Source organism: Heptranchias perlo, chromosome 36 (genome assembly GCF_035084215.1).
Source record: "Heptranchias perlo isolate sHepPer1 chromosome 36, sHepPer1.hap1, whole genome shotgun sequence".
Taxonomy (NCBI): Eukaryota; Metazoa; Chordata; class Chondrichthyes; order Hexanchiformes; family Hexanchidae; genus Heptranchias; species Heptranchias perlo.
The window spans coordinates 6,674,106-6,694,922 of NC_090360.1; the positions used below are offsets into that span (position 1 = coordinate 6,674,106).

The 20,817-nt window shown below is 45.2% G+C and overlaps 1 protein-coding gene across 1 annotated transcript in view; it reads right to left on the reverse strand.

Annotated features, from left to right (window-relative positions):
* Nucleotides 1-49: 49 nt before the first annotated feature.
* The window catches only part of LOC137304046 (ras-GEF domain-containing family member 1A-like), a 30,141-nt gene continuing 9,373 nt past the window's right edge, over nucleotides 50-20,817 (reverse strand). The window contains exons 4-14 of the mRNA XM_067972465.1: nucleotides 16,826-16,963; nucleotides 12,121-12,342; nucleotides 11,255-11,329; nucleotides 10,302-10,397; nucleotides 9,724-9,826; nucleotides 9,217-9,296; nucleotides 7,194-7,289; nucleotides 6,175-6,270; nucleotides 5,947-6,070; nucleotides 5,023-5,095; nucleotides 50-3,483 (exon numbers count right to left, since the gene is read on the reverse strand). Of these exons, the coding sequence (XP_067828566.1) occupies nucleotides 3,459-3,483; nucleotides 5,023-5,095; nucleotides 5,947-6,070; nucleotides 6,175-6,270; nucleotides 7,194-7,289; nucleotides 9,217-9,296; nucleotides 9,724-9,826; nucleotides 10,302-10,397; nucleotides 11,255-11,329; nucleotides 12,121-12,342; nucleotides 16,826-16,963 (1,128 nt within the window). The 3' untranslated portion in view covers nucleotides 50-3,458. The remainder of the gene's footprint in view (nucleotides 3,484-5,022; nucleotides 5,096-5,946; nucleotides 6,071-6,174; nucleotides 6,271-7,193; nucleotides 7,290-9,216; nucleotides 9,297-9,723; nucleotides 9,827-10,301; nucleotides 10,398-11,254; nucleotides 11,330-12,120; nucleotides 12,343-16,825; nucleotides 16,964-20,817) is intronic.

Here is a 20,817-nt window from a genome sequence, read left to right on the forward strand (position 1 = left end):
AATTTGGGGGGAATTTGTGTTTAGAAGAAAAAAGAAAGCCAGAAACATGTAGGATTTTCACATAATTTATTTTCTGTAGTTGTATCTTTATAAAAACCAACAATGAAAATATTGACAGTGGCGTACGACACATTCAGTGCTTCTAAACAAGTGAACCCTTCAGAGAAAAAATAAGATTCATTTTTCAGGAGTGCTGCTAAGTTTTGTTTTCTCGTTGTGGGGAAATGCCTTCCGTCCAAGAAAATGGAGGGAGGTCTTTGTTTTAGGGGAGGGGGCAAACATATAAATCTCCTCCCTCTTTTATGTTGTGTTAAATTGCAGAATAGATGTGAGACCCGTTAAAATCACCTCCCCACAAGCAAGGCCTTTCTGGACAGCTCTTAAGTGTTGCTAGATCTGGCTCCTGATCAGAATGATTAATTGTAACCCACACACTATTTTTACACACACCCAACCAAAAGTCATTCTCGAATAACGATCCTGTAGTTTATACGATGCGTTTCTTTCCCGTTGTACTCCAGTGCTTAGCGTTACAAAAATCTAGTTTTCAATATTCTTTAAAAATATAAACGTACAAGGTGCTTTTTTTAAAAAAAAAAAAAATTTGGCCAGGAGGAGCTCCAGAAAATGACTGGAGGATTTGCAACAAAATTTTTCTTGTCCTCGTCTGCCTGTGGTGATCTCACCGAGTCAGAAAAAAGCAACATCGTTGTGATTTCCTTCAGCTGCGTATATACTTTTCTACACGGGACGCTCCGGCTGCCATACTGAGGTGCGCTGGTGCTGCTGATCCAAGGAAATCAGGAAAGACGGGATTCCTTGGAATGTCAAGGTCGACAATGACAAAATGGTTTTTGAACTCAAGGGGAGGTGGTTTCTTGTGTAACTAAATCATAAACCCGTTCTTTATGAACAACTTCATTCCTATAGTGCGCAGAGCAAATGTCTCCCTAAGGATGTTTTCTGTGCAACTGTTTTTTTAACAAGCGTGGGTGGGTGGGGAAGGGTCGATGGTGACTATTTTGGGGGAACTTTTGGTGAAAGCAGAAAACTCTGCACCAACTTTCAGTTAAAACAACTTTTGCAGCAGATGTGCAGGGGACGAGAGACAAATTGGGATTACCAGCAGGTGGCTCTAGTGTGGAGTTAGCACAGGGACAATGGGCAGAATGGTCTCCGTCTGCGCTGTAATTTCTAGATAACGATAATATGTCACCATACTGGCTATTTGCAGTCCCTGGCATACAAGCCTGATGAAACGTTTTGCAGCAGCTGGTTAATAATCGGAGGCCCCCTGGATTTATGACAACCAAATTAATTGAATTTTTTTTTTATGGCATGGGATTCTAGGACTCGATTCTGAGTTTTTTCTGTGCAAGCTGAATCCCAGTCGCCTTGATAGTAATTCAAAGGCCGTATCTTGGGGCCCCGTGAATCACCCAGCGAGTCCACTCAAAACTTCTTCACCGATTTCTCACTATAGATTCTGAATGGCTGAGCTCTCGGGATTAGAGTGAGGCCCAATTTGAGTACCTATTCACGGGAACACTCACAGAAATCCATCCCTTCACCCAAGGTACAGGCGGAAATGCAACGCCAGTGCCAGGGGCATTGTTGGATGCTGTAACGCGACATTAGAACGAGCTGCAGTGTCTCACGCACTGCACGAGGAGTTCCGTTAGAGAGGCCCACTGAAGGACTTAACAGAATAGTTAAATTGATGGGTCAGACTGATCACAAGATGGGCTTAGATAAAGCCCGTCAGCCCACTTTACCTCAACCCTACTCTCTCCCTATTACAGCATCCAGCTGCTAAGTCCTGTGTCCTGCCCTTCCTGCCCCACCTTATTCAAGCTGTTGCTCACCCTCTGTGTAAAGAGAGACTTCCTGGCATCGTGCCCTGGTGTATCTGGAAGTATTGTTTTGGATTTACATTTTCCATCCCGTTAGGCATCTGGTATAAGTTGCCCCCTGGGATGTCTCTTTTTGAGACTGATGATCCCTTGTTTATCAAGTCGTCCGTCATTGATTTTCCCTCTAACACTGGGGTATTAGTTTCGCTATTCTCCCCTACACGGCCCCCCTTATGCCCTGGCACCCAGAAACTGTGCGCAGTATTCCTGATGGGGTCAGAGCAGAGCTCCACCTACAATTCTGCATTGCTCCCTTGTTTGGAGTGAAGGGGGGGAAATCTCTTTTTCGGCGTGAGGGGGGAAACTCTCTTGTCTGGAGTGAGGGGGGGGAAATCTATTAAACAAGATAATTGAGAGGACTCGTTGGTACAGTTTTATTAGGAAAGATTCCGGTGATCTATTAGAGAATCTAAGCTCTGAGCAGAAATCTTTTTAAGAGTTCAGTCTGTGGTAAACAACTTATTCCAAATTTTAACATTTTTTTTCCCAATGTTTAGTAAATGAGATGATTTTTAAAAATTAAAAAAAAAATCACATTTCCAAAGTTGTGAGATCAGGTGAGTTGAAATAGCAGCAACATGCACACGGCAGTATGGCAGGGCTATGGGGCGCCTCATTCCTGGGGACTGTCCAATATATGGGTTATAGACTGTAATATAAAAAAACAATCAGTGCACACTGCAGTATGGCAGAGACTGAGTCCTTCATTCTAGTGAACATCTAAAGTCTGCACAAAAAGTCCTTCAAGCCAGTAGAACAATGAAATTATGAGTTATAGAGCACAACATAAAACAATCTGCACACACTGATAGGGCAGGATACTAGGGCTGCTTCAATCCAGTAGATCAATTTATGGTCAGTCTCTAAGCTGTAAAAACCATCAGTGCACACACTCCATGGTGGATAGAGGTCCTTCTGCCGCATAGGACAGTCTTAAGATATCGCCCTGTTTAAACTCTGCCAATTTGTCCCCCCCCAACCCCATAAGACAGTAAGGTTCTAGTCTGGTGCAACACTATCCCTCCAGTACTGTTTATACCCGTAACTCTCTCTCTTTCTCTCACAGAAGCAGCAAGTTGTCACAAAACAAAGAATGAATTGACAGTAGAAGGAATTTCTCACAAGTCGCCATTGTCCTATTTATTTTCTACTGGTATCCATAGAAACAGCAGCTGGGGATTTCCCATGATGCTTTACTTCATTAAAGGGTCCTGCCCCACACGGCAAAAGTCATTGTCTTCTGCCTTCTCTTTGTCCTCCATTTTATTTTACAAGTGACTTTAAGTCAAAGCACAATGTCTGCTGTAAAAGCCGTTGAATATACATATCACGCGTGTCCCAGCCAGTGGGACCAAAGCCCCATCGGTCGGCCTCTTTCTCTCTGTACAGTCACGATTCAAATCCGAATAAAAAAAAAAACAAATTTACAAATTTAAAGCAACGACGACCATGCCAAGGTGCCCGAGCCTCTTGCCTTCCAATGGGCGCTAAAATCTGTCGCAGTGCAAATGATTCACAATGTCTGGTATGTACAAAGTGGATGCTTCACGCTCTGTTTAACAGTGTGGCCCTGTCAAGAGAGAGACCAAAAAAAAAAGGAATACGTTAGAACTCTTAACTAGTAAACGGTTTAAAAAGACACTGAGTGTCAGCTTGGCTCAGTGGTGGCAATCTCACCCCACATGACCGACGGTTGAGGGTTTGAGCCCCACTCTAGGATTTCAGTGTGCTACAGAGGGAACAACACTGGAACAGGAGTAGGCCATTCAGCCCCTCGAGCCTGTTCCACCATTCAATGAGATCATGGCTGATCTGTATCTGAACTCCATTTACCCGCCTTTGCTCCATATCCCTTAATATCCTTGGCTAGCAAAAATCTATCGATCTCTGATTTAAAATTATTAATTGAGCTAGCATCTACTGCTTTTAGTGGGAGAGAGTTCCACACTTCTACCACCCTTTGTGTGAATAAGTATATCCTAACTTCTCTCCTGAATGGCCTGGCTCTGATTTTAAGGTTATGTCCCCTTGTTCTAGACTCCACCACCAACAGAAAAAGTTTCTCTCCATCTGCCCTATCAATTCCTTTCAAAATCCTAAAAACCTCAATCAAATCGCCCGTTAACCTTCTATATTCCAGCAAATACAAGTCTAGTTTATGTAATTCCTCATAATTTAACCCTTGGAGCCCTGGTACCGTTCTGGTGAATCTGCACTGCACACCTTCCAAAGCCAATATATCCTTTCTAAGGTGTGGTGCCCAGAACTGTACCCAGTACTCCAGATGTGGTCTAACCAGTGCTGCATTGTCGGATAAGACTTTAAACCCAGGTCCTGTCCACCATGATGCCATTGAAAGGTGGATTTCCCACTCCATATCCCCCATCCAGCCTGTGACCTTCAGACCTCCTCTGAAGGGCAGTGTTTCAGACAGAATTCTAGGAATAACACGAGGAAAGGATGGCTCTGCCTGAGGCTGGATAGAGGCAGAGGCCCTCCATTTACCAACCTGACTTGTGCAGAAGCTCAGCTTGGTCTCCATTAAGACAAGTGGGTGTGGGCGGCACTAGGACATGAGCAGCATTACGGCAGTACCTGGATTTTGGCATTGCTCTCCTCTGGAGCCGAAGCATAATGTCTCGAATCCTCAGGAACATGACCACAAGATAAAAGCAAAGGAGGGAGCCCACCCAGCCCATCTTAACTCATCCATCCAGAATCAAAGATATCTGTTCATCCAAATCATGGAGTCTAGCTGACTCTCGAGCGAGCCACCAAGGGTGAATTTCCTCAGAGCTTCTGCTGCCGCAACTTCACCGGAACTGCAGCAGAACCCCTGATTACCGAGGAAATTCACCCGTTCTGTCCAAACCTGATGCAAGCTCCATTTAAGAATGTCAACCATGTTTCGACATTTTCCTTGTTTATCTCTTATTAGTAGTCAAATATCAGAGTCCCATGTTTCGCCAAATAAATTGATCTGTTTAATGGATCTTAAATTAAAATTTGGGCCTCCTCACCCACGATTTGCAGCTAAATTGATATCTGTATTCATGGCATCCCCAAAGTGCTCAAAGGATTAAGAAAACTCAAGTGGGAGGACTAGTACCTGAGTGATTTCCAGTTGTCCTTCTCCATGTGATTCTCAGGCCCCTCACTCTCAAACGAAGCCAAGTAAAGTGCTAGAAATAGAGAGGAAGAAAGCAAGTTAGAGCTGGGCCTTCCAGTCATTCTAAACCACATCACACCTGAACAATCAGAAACTGAGTTTGTGATATGTAGAATGTATCTTTTTTATTTGATAAATATTCTGCTTATTAATGCTGGGGAATGGACAGTTTTCCACTTTTGACACACGGTGGGGGTTTCTTTATAACCTAACTCGCCGGGCGGGAAACCCACAGGATCTGGTGGAACGCCCATTCAATGGTGAGTAAAATTGGGTAGGGTGTAAAACCAGTGTTGCCCTTGATCCCATCGGTCTCCCCCCTAGTGCCTGCATCAAGCACTTCCAGGTTAACTAGATCCTTGATGATCTCCGTTCCAGTCTATCACAATAATGTACTAACCTAATTTCTCAACACAAGCCATCCTTTGAGCAACCTTACTGAGTGACAATGCCTTTTTTTTTGTGTCCAATTGTAGTAAGTTTTGTTCTGTAAGGTCCATGCAAAATGGGTTGAGACTGAGCCAACTCAATTCACATAAGGTATTTAGGAACAGGATTTAGATCTGCCCCAGGAGGACAGGCCTCATCCTGCACAAACATTGCAAGAGTCATCAGCGTCAATAGGTCTCAGAACTGTGATGTCCCGTCAAGACAAAAGCATTAGTCAGCACCAGGAATTAGACTTGTGATGTGGGCCAGCCCTCGGTCCCTTTTAGACTGAAAGGGAAGTCAGTACCAGGACTTAGAGCTGTAATGTGGGACAGCTCCTGTCCCTTTAAGGCTGAAGGATTAGTCCACACCAGGACTCCGATCTGTAGTGTAGGGACAGCCACAAACCCCATCTTGTTAACACAAAGCACCAACCTTCTTCTGTGTAGAAAGGAGCGGTCAGGAGATAGTTTTTGATCTTCTTGTCCTTCTCGAAGGGACATTCCACCTGTTTCCACAGCATAAACTCACTGATCTGTTTGGCAATTTCCCAGAATTTCTGTGGAGGGAGGAAGAAACAATAAATGCGGGCTCTTTCACCTCTTGATACAAAACCAGGGATGCAGCTCTGTTTTGTGTGTTATGTTGGTGCTTGCCTCTTACCTTAAAATTAATTTGCCCGTTGGGTAGTCTGTTGGCATGAATCTTGTTCAGAAAGTAGATGTCTTTAATGAAGAGATTGAAAACTGGAATGACAACCTAAAAAAAAAATAACCAATCAAATGATTTATTCCCTCGAGTTACTGCATCAGTAATAGCTCTTTTAATTAAAGGAAATTTAATGAGGCGAATTGTGATAATTTATCCCATCTTATCTCACATTCACATAGTGCCTTATCGTGTCTCTCAATCATCACAAAGGAGCTTCACAGACAATGAATTGGTTTGAAGTGCATTCGTTCACTATTGTTGTGTCGGCAAACGCAGCAGCCATTTTGTGCACAGAAAGATCCCATGAACAGGACTGAGACGTATGGCCATAATCTGTTTTTTTTTGTGTGGTGTTGGCTGAGGGTGGAATGTCAGCCTGGGCATGGTTGAGAATTCTTGCTTTCTTTAAATAACTGTCAGGAAAGACTGAACAGGCTGGGGCTCTTTTCTCTGGAAAAGAGAAGGCTGAGGGGTGACCTGATAGAGGTCTTTAAGATTCTGAAAGGGTTCGATAGGCTAGACGTGGAGAACACGTTTCCGCTTGTGGGGGAATCCAAAGCTCGGGGTCATAATTATAAGATAGTCACTAATAAATCCAAATAAGGAATTCAGGAGAAGCTTCTTCATGTGGAACTCGCTACCACAAGGAGTAGTTGAGGCGAATGGCAGAGATGCATTTAAGAGGAAGCTAGATAAATACATGAGGGAGAAAGAAATAGAAGGTTATGCTGATAGGGTTAGATGAAGAGGGGTGGGAGGAGGCTCGAGTGGAGCATATACACCAGCATAGACCAGTTGGGCCGAATGGCCTGTTTCTGTGCTGTACAGTCTATGTAATTCTATGTATGTTATAGTGCCGTGGGATCTTTTAACCTCCACTGAACCAGCGGAAGAGGCAGACGGAACCCTGGATGAATTGTCTCCTCTGATGGACGGGTTGGATGTGTTATTCAAGCAGTGCATTTCCTTACCTTCTCCCGGTTGCTGTGTGCTGTCTGCGATCGCTGGGCTGCCCCCTGAAGTGCTGTTCTATAGTGAGAGAAATTGCTGGAAGGGTCCATGTGATTCTATTCGACAAAACACAGGACAAAACAATCTGGCATTAGTTGAAAGCTTCCGGTGGCTCGAATGTTTTTTCTATGCGGCCGTGAAGGGCACAAGTACAAGTGTGAGATCTTTACCCACTCCCCCCCGACAGACCTGGACCCAATGGAGAGATGGGTTACCCGGACACTGGGTCTGTAATCGAGAATGGGAATCGCCCTCTCGAGTCATAAAGATCCAGAACTAGATTCCATCACGTGTAACGTGTACTGGGTGTTAATGTGAGGTGGGGGGGGGGTGAGAGAATTAAAATTAATGAATCTCGAAATTACGCAGTGGTAATATTAGCATATTAACATGTTTGTGTTGTTTTAAAGGAGGCGCTGACCCATTTAAAACAGGTCAATGCATCTGTTAAAACAGCCGAGAGGAATTTCATACAAACGTCTTCACGCTAAAATCGCACATGATTTCAGCCCGAAGTGTTTTTAATGAACATCACAGCCAATGAATGGATAAATTGTTGCGCAGTAAACATCCTCTATAGGCCACACGGAGTTGCTCAGAGTGTTCATGACACTGCAAGGCGGAAATTCCTACCCTTCGCTTAATAATGGACACCCAGTGGCGTCGACGGAGTTCCTCTGGCTGTGCCTTGTACGCATAAAAGTGCGATCTCTCCAGCTGGAGGTTTGAGTGCACGTCGCAGAGCATCCTCCTGGAACGGGACCCTCTAACCCAAACACTGTCCGAACGCTACCACACGGTGGTGCTCTTATCACAGGACAATCACCTGGAGGAACGTGGGTGTGCGCAGGAGGACAAAGGCCCAACGTTCAACAGCTCTCGCCCTCGACCCCTCACACCCGCCCCCTCAGTCAATTCATCGCCAATAAACTATCTAATTCCCTCCCCAGTTTCCCGACGCAATCCACCTCCCTGGTCGGTTTCGCACACTTATTCACCACCCTCTGTGCGCAGCAGTTAAATCGAAACCAATCTGTTCATCTTCCCTCCTTTGAGCTTCAGCCTGTGCCCCCTAACCCCGGCTGACAGAGTTTGTGGTTGTGCCAAGTAATTTGTCAGGGTTCAGGCAAGAGACTTTTAAGGATGTATTAAAGGACACGTCAATAGGGCACCGCGAAAGACAGCTAGTCTTTCAAGTCCATGCAAACCCTTGGGCCTCTGAAACTGCACTGTGGCGTGTGAGTGTGTGAACACTTCATCTGGAATTCCTCCTCCACTGCTTTAGCAAGGGTGCTAACCAGCTTCTAATTAATGGACCAAAGTTTCCATTAAAATAACAGAGGGGAATACAGAAAATATTTGTCCAGTGGTTTCCCTCAGCATGATTCCAGGGCTGTGGTAAAACTGTACTGGGTATCAACAGGTGAGTGTCAAGTTTTCTACAGCCTAATCACTGCATCTGTTACTGTACAGCCTCCTACTGTCATTGTACTGTCTGTGTTACTATTGTCACTGTCTCTGTAGCTGTCCTGTCGCAGTTACAATACACCCGGAGATCAGTCCTGGGGTTCACTATACCCTGAGAACTTAGCAGCTCTCGATAAAACTTAGTTGCACAGCTTTATGCGACTGTAGGTGGGGATATCGTGCATTTGTGTACGGACGTTTTTTTTTTTACGTTCTGCACACGTACACGCCCTTCTCACCCCTCCACCTCCCTCATCACACAGCTACAATCTTCTGGGGCACGATCCAAAAATTAAGCCAAATTCTACGAGCAGCCCAGGGCTGGATTTGACTTTGTACAAGTGAACCCCCAGAAGCCAGGGTGAGCTCAGATTTGGGGTTCGATAGCCTCCTCTCTCATCAGTACGCAATATCGTTGTGTAAGATGCAACCAAATCAGCAAAAGGACACGCAGAATCCACGGGTGCTGCACCCACTCTACCTGACAGAGACCGCACCCCCCTCGCAGTTACTTACTTCTAAAACTTCAAATTTCGCCTTTTTGACCTTGGACCAGGTTTTCTTCAGCCTAGCGACAGGACTCAGGTTCATGCCAGCTGCAAGAGGGAGGGAAGGAGAGAAGAACCTTCAGTGGAGGGACTGGATTCAGTATAAAGGCCTTCACCTCTCCGAGCACGGTGAATGAAATAAAAAGAGACTCCCGTCTCATTTTACAACAACTTGCATTTATATAGCGCCTTTAAAGTAGTAAAACGTCCCAGGGTGCTTCACAGGAGCGATGAGCAAACAAAATTTGACACCAAGCCACATAAGGAGATATTAGGACAGGTGACTGGTCAAAGCGATAGGTTTTAAGGAGCGTCTTAAAGGAGGAGAGAGAGAGGCGGAGAGGTTTAGGGGGGGAATAATAGAGCTTAGGGCCTGGGCACGCCAATAGCGAGGCGAAGGAAATCAGGGCATGTTCAAGAGACCAGAATCAGAGGAGCGCAAGGATCACCGGAGAATATAAACGCCCGCACTCACAGATAATCGCCATTAGGGAGTTGAAGTTGCCGATGTTAAAGCATTCCCTCGCCACGTCGATGAAAAACTCCACCACGCGCGTCCTCTGTTTTTTCTTCCCAACCTGCAATTAGAAAGAAATGGCCAATGAGACTCCAGGAAAGTGGGGGTGGGGAACTGGTTTGAAGATGAGACCTGCTGGATGTTCATTAGGGTTTGTCTTCCCCTCCCCCTTCACCCCCCCCACCCCCCAACATTAATCATAAATAGTTGCCGGCACAATGTGTCACATGTAACAAAGGTCTTTGTTCAACGGAGACTTCGTGCGGGGAAAATTCTGGGAGAACGAACAAAAAAAAAAAAATCAAATCGAAGCACCAAAAATCACAACTGGGTCCTGGGAGGGGGGGGGTGCAGGAGATCCCCAGAGTGAGTTACTGTACTCTCCGCCACAGACTATTAGATGGCTCTCTTCCCACCTCCAGCCCCTAGACGGTGAGCTAAGACGACTCGACCACCAATATTACAGACACATCGCAATACGGCAGCTGAGGTGACTAATCACCCGCCAGAAACAAGAGTCATTGCTGTTAACTTACTCTGCATATCTCGGTCGCTACCAGAGAACTCAACCGATTGAACCAGTTGTCACATGCTTCCAAGTTGTACGTCTTCTTAATGTCACTGCGACAGCTCTTGAAAAGAAGCAGAATTTTTTTTTAATTTTAACGTCGAGGCATTTGTCTGGCAGCCTATAATTGCAGGGCACGTCTGATAAATGGTTTTCTGACCCCGATGGTTTGAAGGTGTTGATGCTCGCGGGCCAGCTAACGGTTTAAGGTTTCTCGCCTGCTCCTTCCAGCTGTTTGCTGGGTATCGGTGGCTCCAGCACGGTCACTGAGAGCCGCCAAAAAAAAAAAACTTTAGCGTCAATCTATGAAAAAAAAAAATGGCCATACAGGGGAGAACAACTGCAGCTTAAAAAACATTTTAAACTGGTGGACCACCGACTGGGAGATATCAATGTTACAGCATTGAAGTGTTGGTCTGAAATCTCTGGTCCGCTGTACTATCACCATCAAGGCATCCATTAAAATAGACATTGTGCACCATTATCTGCACACATTTCACGTAACAAAGCTTCCTACAGTGATTTACTAACAAAGGAACGCAGTGACAGCTCACGGTGTAATCTCACATTTAGCAATGTGTCCTCCCACTCCCATAATTTATTTTTAAAAAATGTACCTCTTTTGCTCCACTTGAAATGTATATTTACACCTGACTAGGTAAGTTAGCCGTGTGTTCCAACTCCTTCTCTCCCCATATTCCCACCTCCCCCACCAACCACCATTAAAACCACCTGACCCTGAAGTGTGTAACACTATCACACCAATCTGCACATTCGCATCTCACGTAACAAAACGTCCTGTGGTGATTTACTAACGACAGAAAATCATCGAGGGCCGTGGGCCAAATTGGCGATAAGGGCCGACAGATGTAGCTATATGGCAGAGGCAGGAGTTTGTAAAACTACCCCTCCCGTCCTTACCTTGTGATTGTCCAATGAATCCATGTGGTTGAATATATGCACCAGCTCCTCTGGGGTGATGTGTGTTAACCGTTCCTGCAGGCATCAAAGAGATATCAATTAACGCACAGTTACATTAATAACAGTCAACCAAATTGATCTGAAAAGTGTAGCTGGTACATTTGACCTTTCAAACCTTAGGGTCAACCCTCAGGCTGAATTAAGACTAAAAGTCTCCTTTCTCAAACGCAGACTGTGTAGTAAAATTCATGATATAAAGACACTGGAAACGTAGAAAAGGCCTTTCACCGCCCACACACCTTCTGGATTATGAAGGGTGGTGATAGGTTCATCAAGATGGTAACGGGAAGGTGCAAATAAGATAATCACAAAAAGAATTAAAGGCAAAAAATCTCTTTACCACTCAGGGTGGTTAGAATGTGGGATTCTCTGCCTCAAACCATTTTTGAAAGAGTCCATAAATTCTTTCAAAAGAGAAAGAGGAGTGGAATTATATCATCTGGCTCTTGTGGAGAAAAACACCAGCACAATGTTTATGGGCTGAACGGCCTGTTTTTGTGCTGATTCTCTGACCTCTAGCTCACCCTGTCAAGTAGCTGCTTACTCATGATTAGCCCTGCATCAGGCTCTGTGCCAGTAGAGTGCGTTCAGAAAATTGGCCCTCATTACCCAACCTTGGTGGTGGGAACAGGCTTGAAGCCAGGTTTAAGAGGTGAAAGGGCAGTGTTGTGACAAACACGCCCATCTGCCCATGTCAACTGGTTAGGGATAATTAGGGTATCGTTTTATTGCTGTTTTTCAGGCTCTGCCGCCATGTTTTTGGACTCTGGTGCCCAGTATGGTCAAGCACAGAAGTGTTCACCTACCATCTCGATATGGGTGAGCTGCTGGGCTAAGACACAGGGGTCATTGCACACGCTCAGTATATCCTTCTGACTGGACTGAGTCTTGGGTTTCAAGATGGTCTGCTTTTCCGTGACCGATGGTTTGATTATTTCCCGTGCCTCTTGGTACTGGCTGTGGGTCGAGAGGTTGCGGATCAGACTTTGGGTCATCTGACTGATGCTTTTCTTCACACTGGAGTTTTCCTAACGGGGGGAAAAAAAGGAAACCCTGTCACATGGTATGGAGACAACAGGATACAAGGACTGTACATGATTTATTGTAACAAAGACACAAAATAAATGTGGATCCTTGGGTGTTCAAAACAACCTAAATTACGTGCAAGTACCAGCTCAACTGTTGTGGTGGATATGCAACTCAAACAAGCTTATAACCCTCCCACTGTACACAGGAGTGGACAATAGGGTATCAAGAACTGTAGTCTTTAACTAAGCACATACTGTCCATTGTAGAGCAAAGAATAAGCCCCACTAGACCTCTTCAGAAATCATAAGATCAATTCAGATGCACAAATCTAAATCAGGATCAATTCAAATGTAGATGACTAAATTAAGCTTCGAGTGTGGAAGGCCCTTCAATCCATTTGATCCCATTGTTCCAGAATCCCAACCTCACTGTTTCCCCATTATACCATTCCACTGTTTCTTAACTGAGCCCTGTATCCTGATCTCAATTGAAAGTCCAAGCACTGAAGCCCCTTTAACAGGAATTCATCCTCTAAGGAGTCCTTTCTTTTGAGTACCATTATGAAGACCTGGAAAGGGAAGATTTTGCTGTGCACAGCACATTATAAATGTGTTTCTCTGGTTCGTGTTTCTGGCAATGTTGTAAAGATGTTTTTCCTGAATGGGTTTATACTCGGTAGAAATGAGCAGAGGAAAATCTTCATGAACACATTTCCAGTATGGCTACACAGTGAGCAAAGTAACTGTTCCCCTTGGTCTCTGGGGGTACACAAACGACAAGTTAAATTAAGAGTGGGGTACACCAGTGTTGGTGTTGCTGCGGGGCCATTATCTCAGCTTATGGTACAGTCCTGGTTAGAAAATACCAAAAACCTCAAAAGATTTAGTTGGGCAGCTCCAGCGGAGCTCAGTGCCCACTTCCCCGACCCCTTGCTCTCTTGGACAGGGGCGTGGCACCTGAAGCAAAGGGACTTGAAGAGGAGAAAAATAGGAGGAAGGAATGGAAAAGAAGGTTTTTACTGATCAGTGACAATGGGGGAGAATTGCATGGGGTTCTCCCAATTTCCTGCTGTAACATCAGTGGAAACCCTGGAGAAACCGCGTTGGGGGCCATTTCTCCAGGGGTTCCACTCACTTTCTGCCAGGGAACGCCCCTGCAAAAATTCCAGGCGAAGTTGTTATGATCTGGAATGTGCTGCCTGAAAGGGTGGGGGGAGCAGATTCAATAATAACTTTCAAAGGGAACTGGATAAATACTTGACAAGAAGAAATGTGATGGGCTATGGAGAAAGGGCAGGGTGGGAGTGGGACTAACTGGATAGCTCTTTCAGAGAGCCAGCACAGGCACGATGGGCCGAACGGCCTCCTTCTGTGATGTACGATTCTATGTCCTGACGAAGGTTTCCTTCTGTTTAAGAGGCTTGAACGGACAGCTTGAGTTCTGAGGAAAGACTGGGGAAGCTTGGGGCTTCTCGGCCTTGAAATAAAACACGTGGTCAGTCTGCTTTACTCCATCTCAGCGTCTGGCCTTTCCTTTCAAGCGGCATTTCATTCGACAAGTTTGACCATGCCTAACTTCCTTTTGATTGTGCTGACGCGATTGTGAAATCGAAAGAATTGTTCGTGTGAGTCTGAAGATCAGAAGACAAAATGTACTGGCTTCACTTTCCTAAACATTCCACTAATAGTTGACGTTTCTCCACTTCTCTCACGTATCAGGGAGGAAATATTTTGAAACAGCTTTTGAACTATCGGGAGTGCATTAAATGTTTAACCCCTCGCTGGCTTTAACCCAAACAGCAAAGGGCTGGAAACTATTCACTGTTGCACTCTCGGGGATTGTGAGGTGCCCGGAAGACTCTCTTTCATTTGTTGCCATAGAGATCCTTATTTTCCTTCACGACTGCTGCAGGGATACGACCTGTGCAGTAACATGGTGGAGAAGGGGGATGGAACGTCAGTGATGCGTACAGGGAAGAGAAAAAGATGGAATGACCCTCATTCTGAAAAGGGTTAACGCTCTCCCCTTCCCGCTGACCCAAGCTTCGATAATCCCAAAAGTCAACACCAGAGATTCCAGAGACGTGAGAATTCAGGAGTGTTGTGGTTGCATTTTTCATGCATTTTTGCACCGCAGACAGACAGACTCCATTAGTTTTGCATGACTGGTGAGCTCTGCACCATACTGCTCCGGGCATGTTCTGATCTTACCAGTTCTCGTATCTCTTATCCCTTCGAAGGGAAAGAGAAGGCACTGTCCCATGACCCCTTATTGTCCTCAAGAATACAACGTACCTACTGACCCCATGAGGAACTTTCGACCCCATTCTCAAATGGTACTGAAGTTATAGACCCACAGAAATTTCAGCACAGAATGCCTGCACCTCCACTAGCTCCGCATCAGAACAGTCTGGGCTGTTCCCATTTTCCCACTCTTTAATATTGTTCTTTCCTAAGTGCTTATCCTGAGAATTCAGTCTGCCTGTGTCCAGATCCAAGATAGTGGTCACAAACCTAATTACTGATTCGGCAGTTGTTTTTTTATATATATATATAGCCAACATCTGCAAGCACCAGGCGAAACCTTCTCCCTAAATGGAGTTTTCTGGGGCCTCCAATACTACTGATATTGTTTAGTTTATTGGGTTCTCCTCACAAAAGTCCAACCTGAGGCAAGTCTGTAAAGTAAATGGGGCGATGGCGTACATTATCTGTGCATCAGAAAAGTATGCAGAGGGTTTTCTGTGCCTTTGTAATCTTCTCGCCACATTTGAGCTGCATTTTGAATGAATCGGAGCACAGTATCTTAATTCTTTGTAAAATTAAACTTTGCTCCTGTTTTAAGTTGACGTGATGGAGTGTTCAAATTTGGCAACTTCTACATCGAGTCTACAGTACCGAAACAGGCCATTCGGCTCAACTGGTCTATGCCGGCATTTATGCACCACATGAGCCTCCTCCCTCTGTTCTTCATCTCACCCTATCAACATATATTCTCCTCCTGCATTTATCTAGCTTCCCTTTAAATGCATCTATGCTATTTGCCTCAACTACTCCTTGTGGTAGCACATTCCACATTCTCACCACTCTTTGGGTGAAGAAGTTTCTCCTGAATTCCCTATTGGATTTATTAGTGACTATCTTATATTTATGACCTCTAGTTTTGGACTCCCCACAAGTGATGTAACTGTGATCAGATACATTAACAAGCCTTTTAAATGTTTTGACTGACTCAGGTTTTAATAGTCCCTTGCGGTAATGGATTCCTTTTTCTATTAAGTGTGTGTGTGCGTGTGTGTATAAAAAGAGAATTCCTTGTAACCTTTCCCTTATGTGTTTACTGATCATCCTAAAGTTCTCCGCCCCTGGTTCTTTTTTAAATGTTGTTTTGGTTGGCTTGGGGTCAGGCTGCCTGTTGGCACTGTACGTTGCGGGGAAAATGTTCTCTTTCCAGGAGGGGAAAACTCGTTCTTGTATCAATGCAACGGAGTCAACTTTTAATTCCCCAAATGACAGATCCTCAAGCTTTAGTCACCGGAAATCAATCTGGAAACGGGAAGCAAACTCCTTCTGGAGTTGGCTTGGGCTCCAACAGGCTGGGAAGAACAACAGCAAAAGATCATATTCAACAGGACAGCAGAGGAAAGGAGCAGCAAAGGGTTGGAGATGGGTGGACAGGTATTGGTGTTTGATTAGTCCGGTCAATGCTGGAAGGTAACTGGCGATTAGCTAGCCAGCAGATGAAAATTTCAGGTTTCAGTTGTGACTGCAGGGTTAATAACAGCTGTGGAAGGGCTGAAACCCCGATTGGTCCTCACACCTTGTCTCCACGATGGAAGACAACAGCAGAGGTCTTGCAAAGAATCTGAGAGTACAGAAGGAGGCTATTCGACCCATCGTGCCTGTGCCGGCTCTTTGAAAGAGCTGTTCAAATAGTCCAATGGGCTCTTTCCCCATAGCCCTGCAATTTTTTTTCCTTTTCATCCAATTTCCTTTTGAAAGTTATTATTGAATCTGCTTCCATCGCTCGTACAGGCAGTGCATTCCAGATTGTAACAACTCGCTGCATTAAAAAAAATGTCTCCTCATCTCCCCCTCTGGTTCTTTTGCCAATTATCTTAAATCTGTGTCCTCTGGTTACCGACCCCCCTGCCAGTGGAAACAGTTTCTCCTTATTTACTCTATCAAAACCCCTCATAATTTTGAACACCTCGATTAAATCTCCCCTTAAGCTTCTCTGCTCTAAGGAGAATGATCCCAGCTTCTCCAGTCTCTCCACACAACATTGGCCTTGGAATTATGCTGTGGGGAACGGCACGAACGCTTAACGCATTGAAGTGAAAATGCTGGTGGAAATGGTTTCTCCTTATCTACCCTATCAAAACCCCTCACAATGGGAGTACGCAGGAGAATGTAAAAGTCTTTGGACAATTCCGCAGAAAAACATCGCTAAATAGTAAAAAATCTGCTCTTTTTTCCTCACCTCATCGCACTGTGCTATCTGGTGCGTAATCTCCTTGAGTTCCTTCATTGATTTCTCATCCTGAAAATCGTGTGGGAATGTTTCGGTCCACTCTGTTAGCAGCTGGATGATTTTCGGGACAAATTCCTTCACTTTGGCCTGTGAGAGAATGAACCAAGAGTTTAATGACACGACAACAACAATTTGCATTTATAAGGCGCCTTTAGTGTAGAGAAACGGTCCAAGGCGCTTCAAGGCAGCGAAACAAAAAAAAATGTACAGCGGGCCAAAGAGGGAGATATTAGGAGGGCCGACCAAAAGCTTGGTCAAAGAGGTGGGTTTTCAGGAGGGTCTTAAAGGAGGAGAGAGAGGGGGAGGGGGTTAGGGAGGGAATTCCAGAACATAAGGCCTAGGTGGCTGAAGGCACAGCTGCAAAATGTGGAGCAAGGGGAGAGAGGGATGCACAGGAGGTGAGAGTCAGTGGGGTGGAGATTGTAGAGGTTACAGAGATTGGGAGTGGCGAGACCACAAAGGGATTAACAAGACTGTGCAGCCTGTGCTGGGCCCAAAATCATAGGTCTAAAAATATTTGAAAGATGTTTTTTTAACATAATGTTTGGTTTTAACTATTTGCAATGATGAAAATATACCAACTAGCTGAATTTCACCCATTCTTTTGTTGGTTCCTCTCAAACCCCGTTAAAGGTGTAGTCACTCTTCACATTGTAATGAAACATCTTCAAAGGTAAAGAAAGGACTTACTATAACAGTGCCCTTCACAAAATCAAGACACCTCAAAATGCTTCGCAGCTAATGCATTATTTTTGAAGTGTAGTCACCGTTGTAATGTAAGCAAATGGGACAGACGTTCAGTGCACAGCAAGATCCCACAAGTACCAATTGAATTCATTACAAGATAATCTGTTTTTGTTGGTGGTGTTGGGGGGATAAATGTTGGCTAGAATAGCAGGCGCATTCCCCTGCTCTTCTTCAAATAGTACCAGGAGATTTTTAATATCTACCTGAGCTGGCAGGCGGGGCCTCGCTTTAGTGTCTCAGTTGAAAGATGGCACCTCCAACAGTGCAGCACTCCCTTGGTGCTGCGCTGGAGTGTCAGCCTAGATTTACGTGCTCAAGTCCTTGGAGGGAGGCTAGAATCCACAGCCTACTGACTCAGAGGTGAGAGGATTATCGACAGGAGTGCGGAAAGGCGGAGCTAACGCCAAACCTCCAGCTGCCCCCAAGGCTCAGCGGCTAATTTCAGGGAGTAGTTGAGCTGCGTGGAAGCAGAAGGTTCCAGGTTGAATCCCGTGCGGAGTCCGTGGGCGTGTGGCGGGGGTACTAGAATTGACCTCATAGTCTCAGGGTTAGTGAGGGGGCTATTGGCCAAGGTCACCATGTTCCTGATCCCATCCAGTAACCGTGTGTGGTGTGTGTTTGTTTGGGGGGTGGGGGGGGGAGGAGAGACAGGAATAGGCTAGGGGTATGATTCCTACCACTGCTGAATAGCCTGACATCCAGTGTCACGACTCTGAATATGGCCACTTGGGCAAGATAAGATACCATAGGTCAACCAACAATTGTACCCCAGCGAGGAGCTGATGTCTCTGGAAGGGGAAAACACTAAACCTTAACGTAGATGTGAACAGTATGCTTTGGGTATCCAAACCCTAAAAAAATCCTAGACAGAACCTAAACTCTAAAAATCCCATTGATTTCCAAGACACCCCGGGGTCCTGACAGGGTCTCGAACATTTCTCTGTGTACATACGCTGCGGGATAGACACACAAAGCGCGCGCACATCGTACCCTTACACCAAGCCAGCTTATTTGCCATTGCAGATCTATTTCATAAATGACCCACGATGTGTCCTCTCAGCCCCATGCTGTCGGGAGAATGTGGCGGTGAAATGGTTACGGGGTCACACACTTCCACAGGTGCTGGCCAGAGTTGCCGAAACAAAGTGTTCTCACAGCAGAGATTAGAAGGGGCGAGCGTAGCGTGTGAAGCTGCCCGATGCTGGCACGCTGCCATGTTTAACTTTCGATGGAGCACTGCCTGTTCTCTCCAGCTTGACGTCACTACATGCAACTGTGGCACCTCGCCAGCAGGGGAACGTTGTCAGATGTTGACCCTTAACCTCCGTCTAGACTCAGTACTAAAGGGGGTAGATAAGAACATGGGTCGGGGGGGGGGGAGCATGATGGAAGATTTTCAACTCCTAGAACTTTGAATCTGTGTTGCGACAATCAATTGGTTCATTCCACTGGAAATCAACAACAGTTAATAAAAATAAATTTTTGATTCTTGTTAGTATGAGAGGGTTAGAATACAGGATAAATATTTAATCTGGCTGCTCACATCTCATTTTACAGGAGCCTGCTGGTGTGACCGCAGTGTACATGAGATATGGACAGCGGGGCTCGTTACAGTTACGTTGCGTTATTGAATTAAAGGGCTTTTGATGATACTGGTGATTCAGGGACCGAATTACCAAGTTGTGCTGATGACCAGTTTGCCAATTGTCCTTTATGTGTATAAATCCACAGACTTTTTAAAACAATGCTCTCGTTTTACTTTCCACACCATTCAGCGGGTGAAGTAGAAACCACCAGTTGAAAGGGAGGATCCAGGGCGAGGGGAACTTGGAGTGAGAGAAAGTGTAGGTAAGGACCAGAGGGAAGGAAGGAGGCAAACATGAGAAAGAGAAACAAATTTAAAAAAGGATAGGAGCAGAGGAATTGGAAGGACAGTAAAGAGGAAAAAAATACTAAAAGCAGGCTGAAATTGCACTGAGTGGCTTTAGTGATGAACCTGTTACTCTGCACCATTGGCGGCCGTGCCTTCAGCTGCCTAGCCCCTAAGCTCTGGAATTCCCTCCCTAAACCTCTCCGCCCCTCTCTCCTCCTTTAAGACACTCCTTAAAACCTACCTCTTTGACCAAGCTTTTGGTCACCTGTCCTAATATCTCCTCATGTGACTCGGTGTCAAATTTGGTCTGATAATCGCTCCTGTGAAGCACCATGGGACGTTTTAAAGGTGCTATATAAATACAAGTTGTTGTTGCTGTGTTTCAATGAATTTTTTGGTCTGCGATTAAACTAAATGGATTGGTATCTTCATCAAACTAGCAAAGGATTTCCATCCACCCTCACTGAATGAGTGAACCTGCGACCTACATCTGACTGGGATATGGGTTCAGCGATGCACTGTTCTAGGCACGTTCTCATCTTAATTAATATCCCAAGCTGTACATAAAAACAGACAAAAAGAAAAAAAAACTGCAAATCTGAAATAAAACCATGAAATGCTGGACACAACAGGTGTGTCACCGTCTATCAAGAGAAGACAGGTTAATGTTTCAGGTGCAAGGATACAACAAGGATTCAGACCCGAAACGCTGACCTGTCATTTCTCTTTCCAGACGCTGACAGACCTGCTGAGTATTTGCACCATTGTCAAACTTCACCCTGCTGTAAGGCAGTTATGCTTCTGGAGCCAATGGTACGGGGACTCCCTGCAGAAACACAGCCAACCGTCACACGTACGAGTCTGCGCTGTGCAGCATTGCATGGGAGGGTTGGAGGAAAGGGCCTTTCACGCCCTGCCTACAGTGACGGCACTGCAAAAGCACTTCATTGGCTGTAAAGCATTTTGGGACGTCCTGAGGTCGTGAAAGGAGCTATATAAATGCAAGTTCTTTCTTTCATGTACTTCTGAGACACTGGAGACAAAACAGATGAGTCACAGCCATTAGCCACAGGTAGGCTCGGATCTTAACCTGATAACTGTTCACACTCCCTTCTGTTACCCAGCAGAATATTTCCCTATTTCACAGCAATATTGTGTAAATTGCTTTTCTGTCTCACAGACCATTTCCATTGAGCAAATAGCGAGTAAGTCAGAGCGGCCAGATTTCACACGTTTTCATTTTAAAATCTCACAGCAAGCCCTCTCCCCGTCATTGAATGCGTGTGTTTCAGATGGAGATCTGTTGCTGGAAAGAGTCTTC